Raw genomic sequence first — 18,108 nt, forward strand, 5'->3', positions numbered from 1 at the left:
AAAGTATATGGAGAAATAAATGCAAACGTATGGATGGGCAAGAAAGTTTAAATGAAGACTAGGTCACACACAGACTAATTTAGTAGAAACATTTGAAACACTAACTTAAAACATTAACTGCAGATGTCTACAGGTCATTTTTGCTTGTTACATATTACCCCTTTAAGCAAGTTTGGCAGTTTAGCAGACCCTTATCCAGAGCAACATCAGTGAGTGGATATATATCACAGGAGCAGGGGTCATTTGGCAAATATTTTATTTACACAATCATGTACACATTGCATTGGCAAAACATTTAAAAAAAACATTAGTTTTCACTAAGGGCAGCCACGGAAAACAAAAAAATGTTAAAATAACCAATGGCTTTAGTAGTAGTTAGCCCAGTTTCTAGACCCATAACTATACAGTACATATTATAATCGCCCTCCAAATTGAAACCAAACATGGATGTCAAGCAGCATTCATCCTAGTTCAGTAGTAAGGGTAACAATCTAAAACAGATAAGGGCTAACAATTTAATACAATACTTTCTTGGGCTTTGCAGGGGGATGGCCACGCCATGAGAATGATTTACTGATTAAGGCCCCAGTTAACCATTGTCAACATGCTAATACAAATAAGGTGAAACTCATTGCGTGACTTAATTACCATGGATGGTTGAATGATAGCATGCATGTACTGGGTGTAGAATTTGGACTGTGTGATAAATCAGTGTTCAGGGGTGTTTTCTCCATCCTAACGCAGGTGGATAGGGAGTCCATAGACCACAGGTGCTGCCCCAATGAGGTGTTTTAGGAATGTGACCTGGCGGGACGAGGCCATGTGGTCCAGGAGAGGAGCCCCTGGGCCTGCAGTCAGCCAGGACTCCAGCAGAGCCTTGGTGAAGCGGTCAATGTCCCGGTCCGTTACATCCCATAGATTCCCTAGAACCAAAGGGCTAAAAAGGCCAGAGAGGCAACAGATAAGCATACATATATACATAAAGTGACAGATTAACTTACCTATCTGCCAACAAAGAAAATTTGTATCAGTTAAACAAAATGCATGGAATATCCTTTATAGCATTCAACAATTGCAATGACTTCTGGTAAGCACTGTGACAAAGCAGTTTTACCATCCGGCCATGAGGTAGCTGAGGATTATGCCGGTGCCCTCCAGCTCTCCTTGCACAGCCAGAGCAGCACTGCTGCATCCAAAGAGCAGGGAAGCAGGTCTCATCTCCCCCTTTAAGATCATCTGCCTGTCCAGAAAGCGCGCCCCTGACCCATGACCCACGTAGCTACAGACACAGGGAAAGGCATGTGAATCCGACTAACCAGCAACCAAATACTCCTGGGTTAAAGCGTACTACATTTTTTGGTTCACTTTTCTAGGCAGTTTGAAGTGTTTTCAATTACCAATAGTTTATTCAATTATCTTTAGCACAAAAACACCATACAAGCCATGGGCATAGACTTCATAAAATCTACATGGCTTAAGTAAAATTTATACTTTATATAAAATTGTTTGTGTAACAGAAATGACTGTATTCTCAGCAGACAGTTAACAGACTAAAGAAATGATTTTAGTAGTACAACACCACTTACACAGTGTATTAGTTTACAATTATATATTCTTTTTTGGACCATTCCGTGATGTCAGATGGTTGTTTATGCAGTTAACGTGTTTGCAATAGACTCACATGTAGAGGTCTTTGGTAGTAACAGCCTCCAGCAGCTGACCTGGGTCAGGAGCCCCCCCACACACACCTTGCCAGTGCGGTTCACTGCAGGAGAGGCAGAGAGACTGTGAGGACAAGGGGACTTCCTCCAGATGGGAGAGATAAAACCCTGTTGGCACTGCTCTCACCTGGCAAACCACTCTTTGAACCGCTCCGCCGTGTCCCCCAGGTTGCCATCAGGGTTGAGCACGTAGAACACCTGCTTTGGGTCCACACCTCCATTCAGCACACAACCCGGGTCAGACTGGAGACAAGCAGGTGTCAGTATTCAACAACTCATACCTCTGTAGAAAATAACGTTTGCCGTATTCATGTTTTAGTTGGCTTTGGCCAAATCAAATGTGTGTTTGTGTGGTCTGACCTGCTGCAGAGCACAGTGGCCCAGCACTGAGTGTAGAGAGGGCATGCGGGTGACAGAGCAAGGCCTTAGGCAGGAGATGCTCTCCCACGGCAGCTTCTGGAGGTACTGCAGAAAGACAAGACACATTACGCCGGGATTCCGGACAACTGTCACACACAGGAATTGTGTTCATGTCATGCAGGACGACTCACTCCTCCTCTACAAAAATGCAAGAGACCCCTACCTTGTCCAAGATGAGCACTACGTGTCCTTGTGAATTGGGACTCTCTGCCAGACCAGCCAAAGCTGTCCGCAGGAGGTCCACACACTCCTTTTCCCGCTCCACACACACTCCCTTGGCAAAACACTGCAGCTGTGACTGGGAGAGCAGAGGTGAGGTAGACAGCAAAGCCTGGAAGAGTTAAAAATAACCGTTAATTCCAACAGTGGTGTCCTATGTGAAAGGGACAATTGTGCTGTTTGACTTCTCAAACCAGAGGAGTGATACATGAGTCCTATGCTTCATCTGGACCGCAGAAGTGAAAAGGGCTTCATAAATAAATGTGGAGGCACCTTCAACATCTCCTCTGAGGTCTGTGCCCCCCAGCCAGCAAGGGTCTTTTGGAGACGCTTAGCCTGGACAGACAGTTCAGGATCAGAGGTCAAAGGTTGGAGCAGCCCACACCAGCAACCGAGCAACTTCTCCATCTCCTCCAGCACCCTCTGGGGAAACAAGGGGACATGGTATGTTTAGGGTTTTAAAACTTCAGCACATCAAGGACCCCAAAATATTTTGATAGGCCTATATAAAAGTAGCAAATATTAAAAGATTCATATAGCAAGCACTTCATTAGTCTGATTTCTTTCTCAAATTAAGTATTACCAGAACCTGGTAGCTCCGACTTAGCAACGTGCACACCAATCTGATAATGTTTTCATTAATAGTTGTTTTCCTTTGACAAGCTAGTTTTGTATTTAACAGATGCTGTGTCCATGTGATTTTTTTTACATAGTGAACATTAGATTTAATCCTATTTGTACACATCCTGGAGTCACCATTTAAGTCATAACACGTTTACATAGTCCCCTCATTTCAGGATCACCACATTTTGGGACAGATGAAATGTCTAAATTACAGTTAATTTTACTACTGCGATGCATATGTACACACACACCCTAAAATAAAAGCTGAGATACTATACTTCAACGTCATAGCAAGTCTGATTTCAAATCCAAACTTGGGAGCCAAAAAGTAAAATGCTTTCTTGTCCCAATGATTTTGGATGGAACTAAACCATGAGATGAGATTGACACCTGACCGCTGGAAAGCATTCACTGAACAGTCATCTTTGAAAGAATATGCTTCAGGTTGAAAAATAAACCCTCATACCTCTATGCGTCCATCCAGGGACTTCCTGCCTTCCCACCACTTAGTCTTCTCTGACACACAGCTCATAGTCTTCTGCTCCACCTGGACACGGTCCATCTCCTGAACCAGCCAGCTGACAGAGTGCTGTTAACACACAGGACAGACTGGTGCCTCAAAATACACGTTTCAACATGTTGCATATCAAAAGGCAACGTCCAAGAACATAGTTTAAAGCTCTAAAACGACTGAGACGGCAACAAAGGTTATGGAGAAACGTGCGCAGGTGTGCGTACAAGAGGCTTCCAGTACCTCCAGTTGGGCTGTAGGGATGCGGACAGTAACAGGAGCGGAGTCCTTTTCCAGCCTGGACAGTAAAATGGTGTCCCCCATCTCTCCCGGGTTCAAACCCAGCACAGACAGTACACACACAGTCATTCCTACAGAGGGGAGACAGTGGTGCCACTCATCATTCAGTTCCTGTCTAGATCTGCTCCACAGGACTGCATGGGGTCAATTCAATTTCATGTTACAGCAGGAAGTTCAAAATCATAATATGCAGGTTCGACCAGTGACCCCTTATAATAATTCCCCCCCCCCATATGCTGATAATGAGCATTTCCCTGTCTTGTGATTAATGAAACGGTATTGAAATGTTCCAGTGGTACCAGTCGGAAGGTCGTGCAGCTGTGTGATGAACTGTTGGCAGTGCTGCTTTGGAAAGACTGAGGGCTCAGCTGTAGGGAAAGCGAAGATGTTCTCCAGCTGGGACAGTCGCTGTTCTACAGGGTTCTCAATTCGGCCCCTGGGCTCGTCTAGACTCAAAGAACCCAGTCTGTCTGCCAACTCAGACGAGCTCTTCTTCAGCTTCCTACAGGAAGGACACATCAGGAAACGTGTCATATGTAAGTACACAGGATCCAGGGTGTGTGTGTGTGTGTGTGTGTGTGTGTGTGTGTATATATATATAGTGCTCAGGTTTAGACTGACCCTAAACAAGGGGTTCACACTGGACCAGAGTATCTATGACTTACTTGAGGCGATTGGCCAAGTGTCGTATCATGTGATGGCGGGTGGTGACACCCAGGGATTGGGCGTGGAGCATTGCCGTGGTGACAGGATCCCTTTGACCCAGCGACAGTGCCAGCAGGCCACAGAGGTGGGGGAAGAGGTTGGGCGGGGGGGAGTGCTGCAAAGCCAGCCAGGCAGAGCGGAGCAGAGACTGGACTGCCTCCACAGAAAGGACATCTATACGGAGGGAACAGAGAGGGGAGGGAAGGACAGTCCGGTTCAAAATGAGCCCTTTGATTCCCCGTAACCATGATGCCCAGGGCAGTCAGGCTGACCTGGGATGGAGAGGTGGACATGGGCCTGCAAGCCCCCTGGGTGACCGCCACTCTTCAGCTCAGACAGACAGTCTCGCTCGACATCACCACACAGGTCCCTCCTAAGGACCTCAAAGTCTCTGTCTGGGCCGTCTAACAGCAATCCTGTAGAAAGAACAATCCAATTACAGTTGGACTAAATAGAATGTTTTGAATAAATCATGCGGCAGAGTCTGATTATTATAGAACAGGACACGACCCCATTTCTAGCAGCCTGAAATGGACGTTTCACTGCCTATACCATAGGACAGACACACAACTGGAAGATTCACTTACTGCCTGAAACACTGCTCTCAGTCTCGGTGTCTGATGCTCTTAGCTCCTCGATACTGGAGTCCAGTTTAAGCATGCCTATCTCCTCTTCAATGGTCCTCATCCTCTCTGGCTCCTCAATGTGCCCCCCTGTTCCAGGCTGCTTCCTGGATCTGCCTCTCCTGGCTGGGGCAGGCACAGAGGAGGCCAGCTCTTCCTCAGAGGAGGTGCTCGAGAAGGGGACAGCCGTGCTCTTCTTACTGCCCCTCTTTGAAGGGGCCCTCTCAACAGGGGGGTCAGCAGCTGGTTTGGAGGCACAGGATGCCCTGGTGGAGGTGCCGTGCTTTCTAGAGACCCCTGGTTTCTCTTTATGCTCAGCTTTGGGATTGGACTCAGTGTCACTCTCATCACTGAACTCCACCTACAGCAGAAGACAAACATTAACTATCTGCACCCTCCAACTGGGCAACAAACACACACACCAAACTAAACAGGCAAGTCACCCAAACATGTCTTCATTAGCAAGCAGCGACTAAAAACATTTACAGTCAACATGACATTAGCACTTAAACAACTAACCTCTATTTAGAGTAAGAAGACTGTTTGGGTGGGTTCCCTGGCAATATACTAAAAAATTAAAATGACTAAATGGAGAGTTGAAAACATGTTCACTTCTAACAGAGAATGAGCTTTAATATTGTCGGTATAAACACCTCTGTTCTGTACAATACCTAGGGGGGAAAAGAGAACTCTGCAACAACTATAATTTCAAAGCTAATGTACAGAATACAGTGGTTTACCCGTGACAAAGAACATTCTGGTCATTCAGCCTTTCCAGTACGAGTACCTTAAAGCGAGACTTCTTGGTGCGTTTGGGGGCTGCAGGTACAGGCTGTGGTTTGTCACGAGTCGGCGACAGCTCCTCATACACCTGGAATGGCAGACTAGGGGCGACCTTGACTGCTCCTCTCCTGGAAGAGACAGGGGCTTTGACCCTCTGGACTGGGGTGCAGGTCACTGTGGGCACATCTGTGTTGAAGTCAAAAGACCTGAGCTCCCCAACAGAAGACTTCGCCTCAGGGTGTTTGAGTGCCACAGGTGTTTTGGGCACCAGAGACATTTGGCTCTTGGAAGAAATCAGTTTGACCTTACTGATAGGGTCTTTAGCCTTCTTGAGGGTTTTTGCAGCTGTGGCCACTGGGGGTGGACGAGGTTGGACTGTTTTGGGCTTACGGGCCACCTTGGGTGGAGGGTTCCAGGCCCAGGCTGAGGAGAAGAGCTCATCAGGGGGGTGGCCTCTCTGGGCAGCCAGAGCCAGGCAGGAAGCATGGGCTTTGGCCCCAAGAAGCCTGGCCTTCAATGCCCCCAGCTCCGGAGAGGGCTTGGAGGCCACAAACGCCAAACCAGCATCTAGGACTTTCCAGGTACTTGCAGCCTTCCCCAGCTTTAGTTCCAGACCAGACAGAGCCATGCGGAGGTAGACACGGGCCACCAGGTCCTGGAGCAGACCGGGTTTGGGTGGGACAGCCTTTAGGGGAAAGAGCTGGTCCAATTTGGCTGCCATCTTGTCAGTGATTCTCTTGCAGCGGGACAGGGCAGCTAAATGGAGGTTACGGCTGTTTTGGGTCTCAATGGAGCTTAGCTGGAGGGTAAGGTCAGCCTGGGTAGTGGCCCAGCGAGCTATCACACGACCTAGACTTGGCTCAGAGCAGCAGGGACAGAGGCAGGTGGCCCCATGGCCCAGAGAAGACAACCAGCGTTGAGGCCGGGCTTTAAGCTGAGGGGAGCTGGCCAGGTCCCGCTCTATGGGCTCCTTAGGGAGCCAGCGGGTGCTCATGAAGGCCTTACCCTCCTCCTCAACACTGGGAAGGGGAGGTTCTTCCTTTGGAGCCGGGCAGCATTTCCTCGGGTTGATCTTGACCACGGTCTTCTGTTCTCCTTTGGTGAAGTCTACAGGGGAACCAGAACAGGGTTGACTGACAATGCTACAGAAAGCACAGCAAGACCAAAATGCTTGGAGCTACATTTACAATTCATAAACAGTCAATAGAGATAGGTGACATTGAATTACCTGTGCAAAGATCCAGAAGGTTCCTGACTTTGTCCAGGTCAAAGCTACACTCTGCCGTCTCCCCCTTCAACAGCTCCAACTCAGCCTTCACCACCAGTAGCTCAGCACACCTAAAATAAAAATACAGCAAAAAGATTTAATGCCGCGGATACAGAGACAACCAGTAGAACTGGTGATGAAGAAACAGAGGACCTACCGGCTGAGTGTCTGTAGCTTGGTGGCCAGTTTGAGGGCCTCCAGACACTGGAGCTTGGCCTCGTGGACGGCTCCACAGCTGCTCCTTACCAACACTACCCTCACAGAACAGCCAAGCAGCTCTGACAGCACCTGCCACTTCAACATCAGGTTATTACCTAGAGAGGTCAGAGTTGACAGACTGACATCAATAGAGCTTGATGTGATGGGTGTATGGAAACATGGCGCTTCATACAGCTTCACCAGGGCCATTTTCATTAGAAATCAAATGAACAGAGAAGCCCTTATTTTAGTGTTCCACTTGCAAAAGGATTTGCATTATGAGTCTTTATACAGAGGTGTAGAACTAAACAGGTCTACATTGAACACATTAGGGTAAGGTCTTCCCAGTTCCGGTCTGTTTAAGAAACTTTGCAACACCCTTGGAAGTACTTTCATGCATATTTAAAAGAGACTCTTAGCCGATCTAAAGCTCACCGATGGAGGGTGATCGTCATTGGGGGGAAAAATAAATACAGATTAATACCATTATTTCCTATTAAAAGCTTGTGGCCCAGTTAGACGACAGGCTCTCCAACAGAACTGGGGGGAAGCTGCCGGCCATACAGTACCTTGGTGAATGAAGTGCGTGTCTGAGACACCCTGGTATCCACACAGGTCGTTCCCCACCAGTGTCACCAGGAGACTGCGCAGTAGCTTCAGACTCTCAGCCAGGGCGGTGTCAGGGGTCTTCAGCCCTGCAACACAGACAAGACGGTCTGTCAATCCGCTGACTCAAACGGGCACCACAAAGACGCGGAACAGAACCATTTAAATAGGACAAGACAGCCACTCAGTCTACACCAGGGGTTTTCAACTCTGACGACACAAGGTCCGGAGCCAGCTGAATTTCTGTTCTACCGCATCATTGGCACCTGCCTGGTTTCCCTGGGATAAATAAGACCCAGATCAGGGGGTTACAATGAAAAAAAAATATATATAATAAATTTGTGGAACTGGCTTGGAGGTAGAGTTGAATATCCCTGGTCTTGACTGTTTAGTAGTGAAGAGGGCAGACCGTGTTGAGTGAGGCGTTGGCGTAGTGCTGGTGGCAGTGTGGCGGTGTCCAAACCCAGGTAGGCACTGGCCGTCAGTAACGCCTGGGCGCGCAGGAGGTACCAGGCCTTCGACTGCCTCTGTTCCCCCACCTCCTTCAAAACCTCACACAGGTAAGGCACGCCCCGCACCACCTGGGCAGACATGGAGACCAGGGGACACTCCTTGACCGGTTCACAGAAACCCAGGGTCCTTAGAGGGACGGCAGCAATGCGTGCTGGGACACTGTGTGGGTCTTACCTGTCCTTGACTGTAGCAGAGCTCAGCCCTCAGCAGTGTGGCCTGCACAGAGAGAGCAGTTGGACCCTCTGCGTTCGGTTTCTGGGTCAGACACTGCTCTGCTCCCTCCAGCTGGGCCTGAAATAAATGCATTGAGCTGTTAAACACGCACATTCAAACGTCATCCGGGGATGAGGGGCACTACGTCCCTGTGTCTGGGACGTTTAACTGGTCTGTGACGAGACAACATTTACCTCAGCAATTTCAGGAGCACCCAGCTCCAGCAGCAGCCTGGAACAGTGGCACAGATAGGAGGCACGGCCTTCAGCATCGCCAAGGCGACAGGAGAGGCCGGCGGCCAACTTGTAGGCCTTTAGTGCCTGTAGAGGCTAGAAGAGGACAGTTAAACGTGGATATATAAACAGTGAGATGGGCTCAACAGGAAGTAAAAATGTAAACTAAACTCAGCATTGCCAGGTTCAGCTTCAGCCCTAAAGTGTTACAGTACAAATGGCCCTAAGATTAACTTCTGCACTCCTTCACACACCTGCCAAACACTGGAACACTGATCAGATCATGCAATTACAGAGAATGATTACACCTTGTGTACATAAACAAGTGGCTATAACAAGTTCAGCTGAGGAAACCGAGAATCAGCAGAATGAACACCCTTTGTTTCAGAACGCATTTTGGGTGGTATTTTAAATGCTCGCTCACATTGTCTTATCCTTAGCCAGGTCAGAGGGGCCCGCCCTGCCAGAGACGTAGCGGGGACGCGGCGGCACAAGGATATCCCCTTTCGACCACTACCACCCCCCTCCCCCTGGACGACGCCAGCAGAATATACACCGCGCAACCGGACCACCCCGGTCACCATCAACAGCGGCATGACCGGGGCTCGAACCCATGGCTGCAGAGACGCAGTTGCACTTGCAAGGCAACATAGTTTTGATATAACGATAGCAATACTGGATAAGGAACAGTTGTATCAGTGATTTGAGTGCGAAAGGAACCAAACCAATACTGCTCAGGTACAGAGGCAGTCACAGGCTAAAGGATTACCTTGCCCATGAGTTTGTAGAGGACAGCACAGAGGGCGATGGAGGCGCAGGTCTTTTTAGGACTCTTCACCAAAGGCAGCGGTTTACCCTGCAGTAGAGAGGACCACTCCTTCAGGGCCATGTCTAGAGGTTGGATCAACTCTGGAAAAACAAAAGACCACACAGAGTCGGAGGAAAACAAAGGCGGCGCAGCCATGTAGTTTCAAACAATGAAATCTATAAAACTGGGTATGTAACCTATTCACATGGGGGATTCTAACGGCAGGTATGAGCCAAATTACTGCCATGCTTATAAACTCAAGAGAATCACCGATGTTTCCCTCTTGGACAAGGTTGACTAGGGTGTGACAGTAGAAGGGCCTTACTGCTCTCAGCCGCCAGGTTGAAGCGTAGAGCGTCATACACCAGGTGGCTATCCGGCTGATTCTGCCGGTCCTCATATCCTAGGTCATTGGTCTCCACTGAGTCTGTGTTGGCCCCCGACAGCTCACGCAGTTTCTCCATCCTCTTCTCCGTCTCCAAGGCCTGGACATGGGACGAACAGTGCATACACAAATATCAACCCAAACAGACCCATGTGTGGGAACCATTTAACGAAAACATACACAGGAAACAAAGGCTTCAGAACAAAAAAAGGTTACAAATTTGGATTCCCTGAAAAGGACTCCATGTACGACCACCCACCTCCTGCAGGTTCTTTTCCAGAGTGCAGATGTACAGCCACAGAAAAGAGTGGGCCTTATCATCCTTCAGCCGATCAGCATTCTCATCTGTTTCGGGCTCCTCCTCCAATACTCGTATAGACTCGAGGATTAAATCAACTGCAGTGCTGAAAAGTTACAAAAATAAACTCCTGAAGAACGGTTAAAAAATCTCAATAGCGGAGTAAAAAACATACAATATTTTCCAAAGATCTAAATGTTAAACAAAAGACAATTAAATATTGGTTGGAAAATTCACACAGCTAAGTCCAATTCTTGGTAGAACCATCTTTGGCAGCAATTACAGTGACAAGTTTTCGGTAACACTTATTTCTGTGCACCGCAATTTTATGGTATCTAAATCTGTGATTTAGGCCCGGCTTCATCACAGCAACTCTCAGTGGACTCTGCCCAGTCAATGATGAGGTACAAGTATCCCAAATCCCATTATTCTCGTTCTATTCACACATCTTCCATCCTTACACGCTGGAATGCCATGTCCAGCGTTATACCTCAATTGAGCTCACTGGGGCCCAATCTGTGCCAATGAGTTGCTAGAGGGCGACAAGGCAACCACAAAAGATGGTGCTAGCTAATCGCACCTCTCTCATTGGTGCGATATGTATTAAAAGTGCTTTCATGAGTGCCACACAAAAGAACCTTCCAACAGAGTAATAGAACCACAGCCTCCACGATAAGTCCAATGATACCGGTGTAAAACATGGGTTGGAAGACAATACACTATATGCCGAAAGGTATGTGGACACCTAATTAATTAGAGTTCAGGTGTTTCTGCCACACCCATTGCTGCCCGGTGGGGGGGGGGGGGAGAATCCAGCATATAGCCATGAAATCTCCACAGACAAACATTGGCAATACATATTGAAAAGCTCAGAGACATCAAACATGGCACTCTCGTAGGATGCCACCTTTGCCAAAAGTCAGCCCTACTAGATAGCCTTCACAAATACTATAAATTGTGAAGACCATGCAAAAGTGCAAAGACCACAGTAGACCATGCAAACTCAGCTGGGCTGCGGAGTGTTGAAGCGCATAAAAATCACATGTTGCATCATTCCCCACAGAGCTCCAAACTGCCTATGTAAGCAACATCAGCAAAGACTGGATCGGGAGCTTCATGAATGCAGTAAGCAAGCCTCATATCAACACGCGCAATGCCAAGCATCGACTGGAGTTGCCACTGGACTTGTGTTCTCAAGTGATGAATCACTTCACTATCTAGCAGTCTGATGGATGAATCTGTGTGACAAACGCCAGGAGAACACGATCTACCAGAATGCAGTGCCTACTGTAAAGTTTGGTGGAGGAGGGATACGGTCTGGGGCGGTTTCTTGGGCTAGACCCCTTAGTTCCAGTTAAGAGTCATCTTAATTCTACAGGATACAAAGACAGAGACAAATGGGCGCTTCCAACTTTGTGGCAACAGTTTGGGGGAAAGGCCCTTTTTTGTTCCAGCATGACTGTGCCCCTGTGCAAAAAGCACAACCCCATTGAACTCCTTTGGAATACATCAGAATAACATGTTCGAGCCAGGCAGTCTTATCCATATTCATTCCTACGGTTGGGGGGGCAACTCCATATACATGCCTATAATTATGGAATGTAATGCCCAACAAGCGCATATAGGTGCAATGGTTGGGTGTCCACATACTTTGGGCCATATAGGGTAAATCTTTTTATTAAGTTATTATTAGAAAACATTATTGTAAATGGAGCTAGATTCAGAAAGTAAAATCCCAATAAACACAGCAGCAAATATTAATACATACAGAACTGTGACAAATTGTCATAATGCATATTACCCGACCTTAATTACAGGGATAATATTGTTTTCTGAGGTCTCTGGCAATGCTTAGCCTATATAAAGTATTGACAGTGGCACTCCACAGTCAACAAGCATTTGTCTCCACCAGTCAGTTTGAAGTTAAAGTAGAGCAGAATTAGTGTCCTACCATTCCGTTTGTTCACTGTAGTCCTGGAAACACACCACCTGGGCCATCTCACAGAGGTACACAGCACGCAGGTGTGTGTGGTGGCTGTCTTCGTGGCAGATATCCAGGAGGTCACACAGGGTGTTGAAGCTCTCCTGGCCGCGGTCCCTTGCATCCTCCTTGTAGGCACGCAGCTCCTCCTCCAACAGACACAGCAGCACCGCCTCATCGGGGCTGTCCGCTCCAAAGCCGTCACGCAGGGTCCTGATAACACAACAGCAGCTTGTCATTCACGACTGCACACGGTCTTAATCAGGCTTTTGCCAAACCAAAAACACGGCAAGTGTTATAGTATCAAGAGTCCAGTTTTGAGGTCACAGATTCTAATTATAATTCAGTTCTAATAATATCTATTTTTCTGTCAAAGGACAAAAATTATTAATCGCATGGTCTTCTGTGGTTAAACAAGATGAATCACAAATTTCAGCCAAAATAAACTGTTTAAAAAAGTGCTATATGTTAAAAACCTACTTACCAATATAATTTGGTTTATATTGAATGACTCAACATTAAAAAAGTTATCATCAAGAGCCACCAGGGTTACGATAACACAAATCTTGTGAAAATGATACTGCCCATTTCTATTTATTCATAGAATGTGTTTGTGGGTGTACAACTGGGTGCAGAAACTTAAATATTGCTTAGAGGAAGTATTTACATCACCGCAAAGTCTCATTCCAAACAAACCCTCTAGATAGATCTTTCCCTCAAAATAAAACACAGAAGGGACATAACTGAATATTTTCTGGTTTTGTGGGCTGACATTTGTGCAGCCAATGGGAAATCAATAAAATGTGCGCAACATGAATTGTCTGGTGCGGCGTTTCAACAACAAATGCTTCATTAGTCGCACAAACAAAATTAAACAGTAGTGAAGCTACAGAATCCTTGACATAGTACTTAAGTAGTATGTGGTGGTGCTTGACTTATTAGGCTTTGGCATGAAACAAAACAGCCCATTCTCTCTGAAGAACTGCTTGATATAGAGGCTTCTAGCCAAACCTGAATCACACCTCAACTTTTCAAGGTGATGTCCTGTAGCAGATGTTTAGGCCACAATGAGTCTAGGGGCCTGCACCACGGTACACTGGGGTAGTTTAGCTGGGTGTCAAAGGCACACTGGACAGCTCCACACCAAGTGAAGCATTGGCATGTTGACAAACAAGCACAAGAGCTCATGGTTCAGAGGCCTTAAAAATTTAACTAAAACTAAACCGCAAAAAAGCAGTGTATCAAGCATTTCAAATTAAATTGCAAGCATTAATTCAGACAGGCTTAGTTTTTATTAAGAAAATATAGCCAGATGAGTCAAGAACAGCAAAAGGCTACATAAAAAAATGGATTATGCAAAAAAATGAAACTGCAGATGCATTATTTAAGCCAAGTGTTTGAATCAACAATACAGAGGTCCAGCACAGGTTGGTTCAATTTGAATCATCAATGCTCAGGGTGGATGATGGACAGTAAAGCCTTGTTTCATTGTGCTCTAGCAACTTTTGTTGGCTGGGGAATTAGTTCACCTCTAGTACATGTGAAACCTTCCTGATGTAGAAAGAAGTCCAAGATGTGTAGCACTATTCCACACTGGTTGTGGTTAAGGCAAGGCCATAATGAAGTGGAACTCACAAAATTGTGAGGGAAGAAAAATTTGAAAGAAACTCAGAAAGAAACTCAACATAAGCAGATTGCTTATGCAAAAGTAATAAGTGAAACTATTAGTCTCCATCATTTATTCTTAAAGACCGCAAAGACAGTATTAGATCCTTAAGATCTAGCGTTCCTTCAGTGTGAACGGCCTTTATGACTCTCTGAACAATGCCTACCGGAGGCGAGTGTCCTCATGTCCAGCCCGGGAGGCATCGGCCTTGGTCTTGACCCACAGGGATACAGGTTCAGTCATATGCAGTGTGAGCCGTTCTACTGGCCCCAGGGCCTGCAGCCACATGATGATCCAATCCAGTGCCCGCTCCAGATGACCAGCATGCCTCAAACTCTGCACTGCCATCATGAAAGCCCTGTTTAACTGAATGGGAAATTAATTACTATTCAGATTACATTTAAACATAGAAACAAATATTCTTTATAGAACTTTTTGCCAATCTCCCAGCATTTTCCATAAGACTGTTGATTGTGATACAATGACTACAAACAATATGCAACAAATGAATGAGAAAGTATGGTTGTTAACTTACCTTGTCTACAGGCAGAGAAAGAGGGCAGTTCTTGCGTAGCTCCTGACACACAACCTCTATCAAGGTGAAGGCCTGGCCGTACAGCCGACGATTATAAAGACCACATACCAGGTTACTGACTGTGGTCACTGCAGAAGGGAACGGACCAACAAGGAAGCGCGTAGGATCACTATTGACTGATAATTCATTTCATGTCAAAGGCACAAATTCATAAAAAGGCCACAAGGGTTTTACGCCGATAAGTAGTTGTGGAACCTGCTTTGATGAAGATGTTATCGCTGGGTAGCTTGCGTAGTTCAATCATCATCCGGCCAACAGTGGCCTGACAGTACAGCAGCACTCTGTCTAGTGTCTCAGTATTCTCAAGCTACAACAAGAAGAAACCCTATATTAACACCACAATAATGCACATCAAATAAATATCTCCGCATCCATCCCAGCCCTAAGGTTTCACTCTGCTGTATTATTGCGCCGAGGAGTAGGGTCAGTACACATTCTCCAATGTAAAACCATGTTAATCTAAGGAACGTGCGCTCTAAATGCTCCTTGTCTCCTGCACCATTTAAACTGAGGAGGACATGAGGCCTTGGACCACATCTCAGGAGTACCAGGCTGAAAAGATTCATTAGCTGTCCCTGTCCAAAGTCCTCCTGGTATTGTTGCAGATAAAGACGATACCTGACGATTCCCCTCGGGTTGTCCCAGTCCATGCTTCTGACCTGGATAACCCTCCAAGTCTGGTTCCTCTCTAGGTTTTAGGGAATTTTTCCTAATTTTTCCACTGTGCATAAACACATCAACTGCTGATGTAAAAAGGGCTCTAGAAATACATTTGATTGATCAAGCTTTATTAGTTCCACCGAGACAGGGCCTCGAACAGTGCTGCAGTCCACTTGCACTGTGACAGGTACATTTAATAACAAGCCACTTGGTTAGAAGAGTGCGCAGTGAAAGTCTCAGAAGAAATGTATTACTTTTAAGAAGCTTCCCATTTACAGGCAGTACATTTACCTAATAACAAAGATTACCTGATAAACACCCATCTAGTTTGGAGTGAAAGACTCCTTACCTGTGAGGCCAGCATACTCTCATAGGCAAACACAAAGCCTTGGAACATACTGAGGCACAGGGACTGCTGGAGTCGATTCTCCTCAGACTGAGACGCAAAGTCCTGTCCAGGTGTCACAAGGAAACAAATGCACAATGTCATGAAACGGTGACAGCAGACAACTAATGTTTCAGTGGTAAATAGCCGAATGCCACTAACCTTCTGAAGTCTCTTCTGAATGAGCTCCTGGTACTCCTCCAGAAAGGAGAACCAAGCCAGGAGGACAGTTCCACTGAGCACCTGGCCCGTCTCCACAGCAGACACCACCAGACGGCACCCCTCCAGTACCACACAGGCCTCCCGTTCCACCAGGGTGTCGGGAAGAGACCGGAGGGTTCGAGCGCACTCTGTGAAAGCCCTCCCGTTCCCCTGTCCGTGACTCATGGAGCGGTGAATGTCTACTGCCCACCTGCCAAGCACCAGCCCTGGACTTGTTGTGTGAGGACAGTTTGAGACCTTTCCCAAGGACCCTTCCAACAGCCCTGAAGCCATGCTCCAGAAACCTGCCTTCAAAAGGAGCTTTGAGACAATCAGCACCACCTCACTGAGTGTAGAAAGGCAGGGCTGCTCAGAGGGCTCCACTTTCTGGCCACTTTCACTAGGGCAAGAGGGCAGGAGGTAACTGTGGGTTTCCTGCAGGATGAAGGACGCATCTTCCTTAGTCAGAGCCCTCTCACAGCCCTTCTCAAACTCAACCAGGGCTTCTCCCACATACAGAGGGGTTTTGGAGCAGGAGCTGGTTGGCATGCAATCCCTTTCTAACAGAAGCAGGAAGCTCAGGGCTAGCAACTGGCGGCTGAGCTTTTCCTTTGGATCTAGACAGGAGCCACCTTGGGCAGCGAACTGTCCGTTCCACAGCACAGCAAAGCAGCTGCGCACAAGCACGGAGTAGTCTTCGGTCTGTGGGTCACACAAGAAGAAAACTTTTTTTGCAGACTAACATTCATGTTATTAAGGAAATATTATTCCCTAACACTCCATATGCCTTACCTGCAATGCTGGAACCAGTCTCTGGTAGAGCAGGCTTCCCATGTGGCTACAGGGACGGTGAAAACCCAAAGAGCCAAGTTTTTTGAGAATGTGAAAGCTGATTTTCTCCATATACAAAGGGGAGCTTTGAACCCCACTCTCCCTAGAGATATCATAGCCTCGGAGGGCAAGCTCCACCAGCTTTATGAGTCTAGCAATGTGGTCATTATCCAGGGGACCAACTCCCAGTTGGTGGTTGCAGGCCCTAATAACTCGGTCACACAATACACTACCTTGTGGCCCAGGTTCATTTCTTATGTACGTCTGTAGAAAATACAAAGGAGAAATTGTGTAATCAACCTTTATTATTCATATTCAAAACACATGCTTGATAGATGTATAGCCAACAACATTATTTTATTAATGATGTAAGAGCCCCTCAAAAACAGTTACGGTACAGAAGTCAACCGGGCAAAGGGTAAGGATTGGGTAAATACGGTCTGTGTAATGACGTTCGCAACTGTAGCTAGAATGTGTGATGAACACTCACCTTTAAGTCTTCATACAGAAGCTTTATCCCTTTTGAACAACCTGTCTGTTTGATGTAATCGTCAACTTTTAAAATTTTCATTTTCCTATCTGCAAAACTATTAATTGCAAATGTTTGCCAACAGCTGGTTAGTTATGCTGTTGAGTTTGCTAGCTAACGTTAGCCAGAACAGTATGGTATAGTAGCCAAACTAGCTAGCTAACTTAACATATAGAACCGACAACGTAATACTACTTCGTTAATTTAACGAACTAATCGGCAACTAACTTGTTCACTCTTGTAACGGCATTTTCTCATTATTAGCCATAACACGAAACAAAAAAATTGTTTCGTTAAAAACTATTCAGAAAAAAACTCGCGCACTGTTTTAAAACAAAAGTGCAGCCAATCAGAGAGCATTAAATTGGTCTTGTTCTCCTTTGGTGTTGTAACCGTCTGCAAAGAGAATATTTGGGCGTATGTCGCCACCTACAGTGCTGGAATGTGTAGTCAATCCTGTTTTAGATATTATTTTCTTCTTCTTCTTCTGTGGGTGTTTAACGGCGGTTGGTATCCAACGCTATTGGTGCATTACTGCCACCTACTGTAAAGGAGTGTGGGTCAGCTTCAGGGAGGACCTAAATTCTCCCAGTCAACCCAGTTTCTTTAAGGAACACAAACAGACACCTAACCGCTGCACCAGACCACCCCCTCCCCAACATAGATTCTAGACTCAATATGTGCACCCCCTCTGCCCTCAGACCCTGTTGCAACCTCTCCCTCGCATAGTGTCTGCACTGCCTCAGGATGTGATCCACCGTCTCCATTTCCCCACAGTAGTCACACAACACAGTCGGATGCTTCCCTATCATGTGTAGCGTGCCGAGCAATCC

The 18,108-nt window shown here is 46.6% G+C and overlaps 1 protein-coding gene across 1 annotated transcript; it reads right to left on the reverse strand.

The window, feature by feature from the left end:
- Positions 1 to 283: 283 nt before the first annotated feature.
- espl1 (extra spindle pole bodies like 1, separase) lies at positions 284 to 17,623 on the reverse strand. The gene is made up of 31 exons (XM_010881530.4): positions 17,237 to 17,623; positions 16,708 to 17,010; positions 15,877 to 16,617; positions 15,679 to 15,780; positions 14,865 to 14,976; positions 14,610 to 14,737; positions 14,241 to 14,440; positions 12,379 to 12,621; positions 10,389 to 10,533; positions 10,070 to 10,229; positions 9,706 to 9,845; positions 8,898 to 9,032; positions 8,665 to 8,781; positions 8,387 to 8,558; positions 7,941 to 8,066; positions 7,331 to 7,487; positions 7,135 to 7,244; positions 5,911 to 7,013; positions 5,088 to 5,484; positions 4,773 to 4,916; positions 4,461 to 4,674; positions 4,095 to 4,297; positions 3,739 to 3,866; positions 3,451 to 3,573; positions 2,634 to 2,783; positions 2,305 to 2,472; positions 2,082 to 2,186; positions 1,849 to 1,964; positions 1,682 to 1,765; positions 1,115 to 1,279; positions 284 to 937 (listed from the first exon to the last, which is right to left on the reverse strand). Exons 1-31 carry the CDS (start codon positions 17,315 to 17,317, stop codon positions 736 to 738), a joined length of 6,474 nt encoding a protein of 2,157 aa, XP_010879832.2. The 5' UTR covers positions 17,318 to 17,623; the 3' UTR covers positions 284 to 735.
- Positions 17,624 to 18,108: the final 485 nt, after the last annotated feature.

The sequence above is a fragment of the Esox lucius genome, chromosome 17, assembly GCF_011004845.1.
Source record: "Esox lucius isolate fEsoLuc1 chromosome 17, fEsoLuc1.pri, whole genome shotgun sequence".
Taxonomy (NCBI): Eukaryota; Metazoa; Chordata; class Actinopteri; order Esociformes; family Esocidae; genus Esox; species Esox lucius.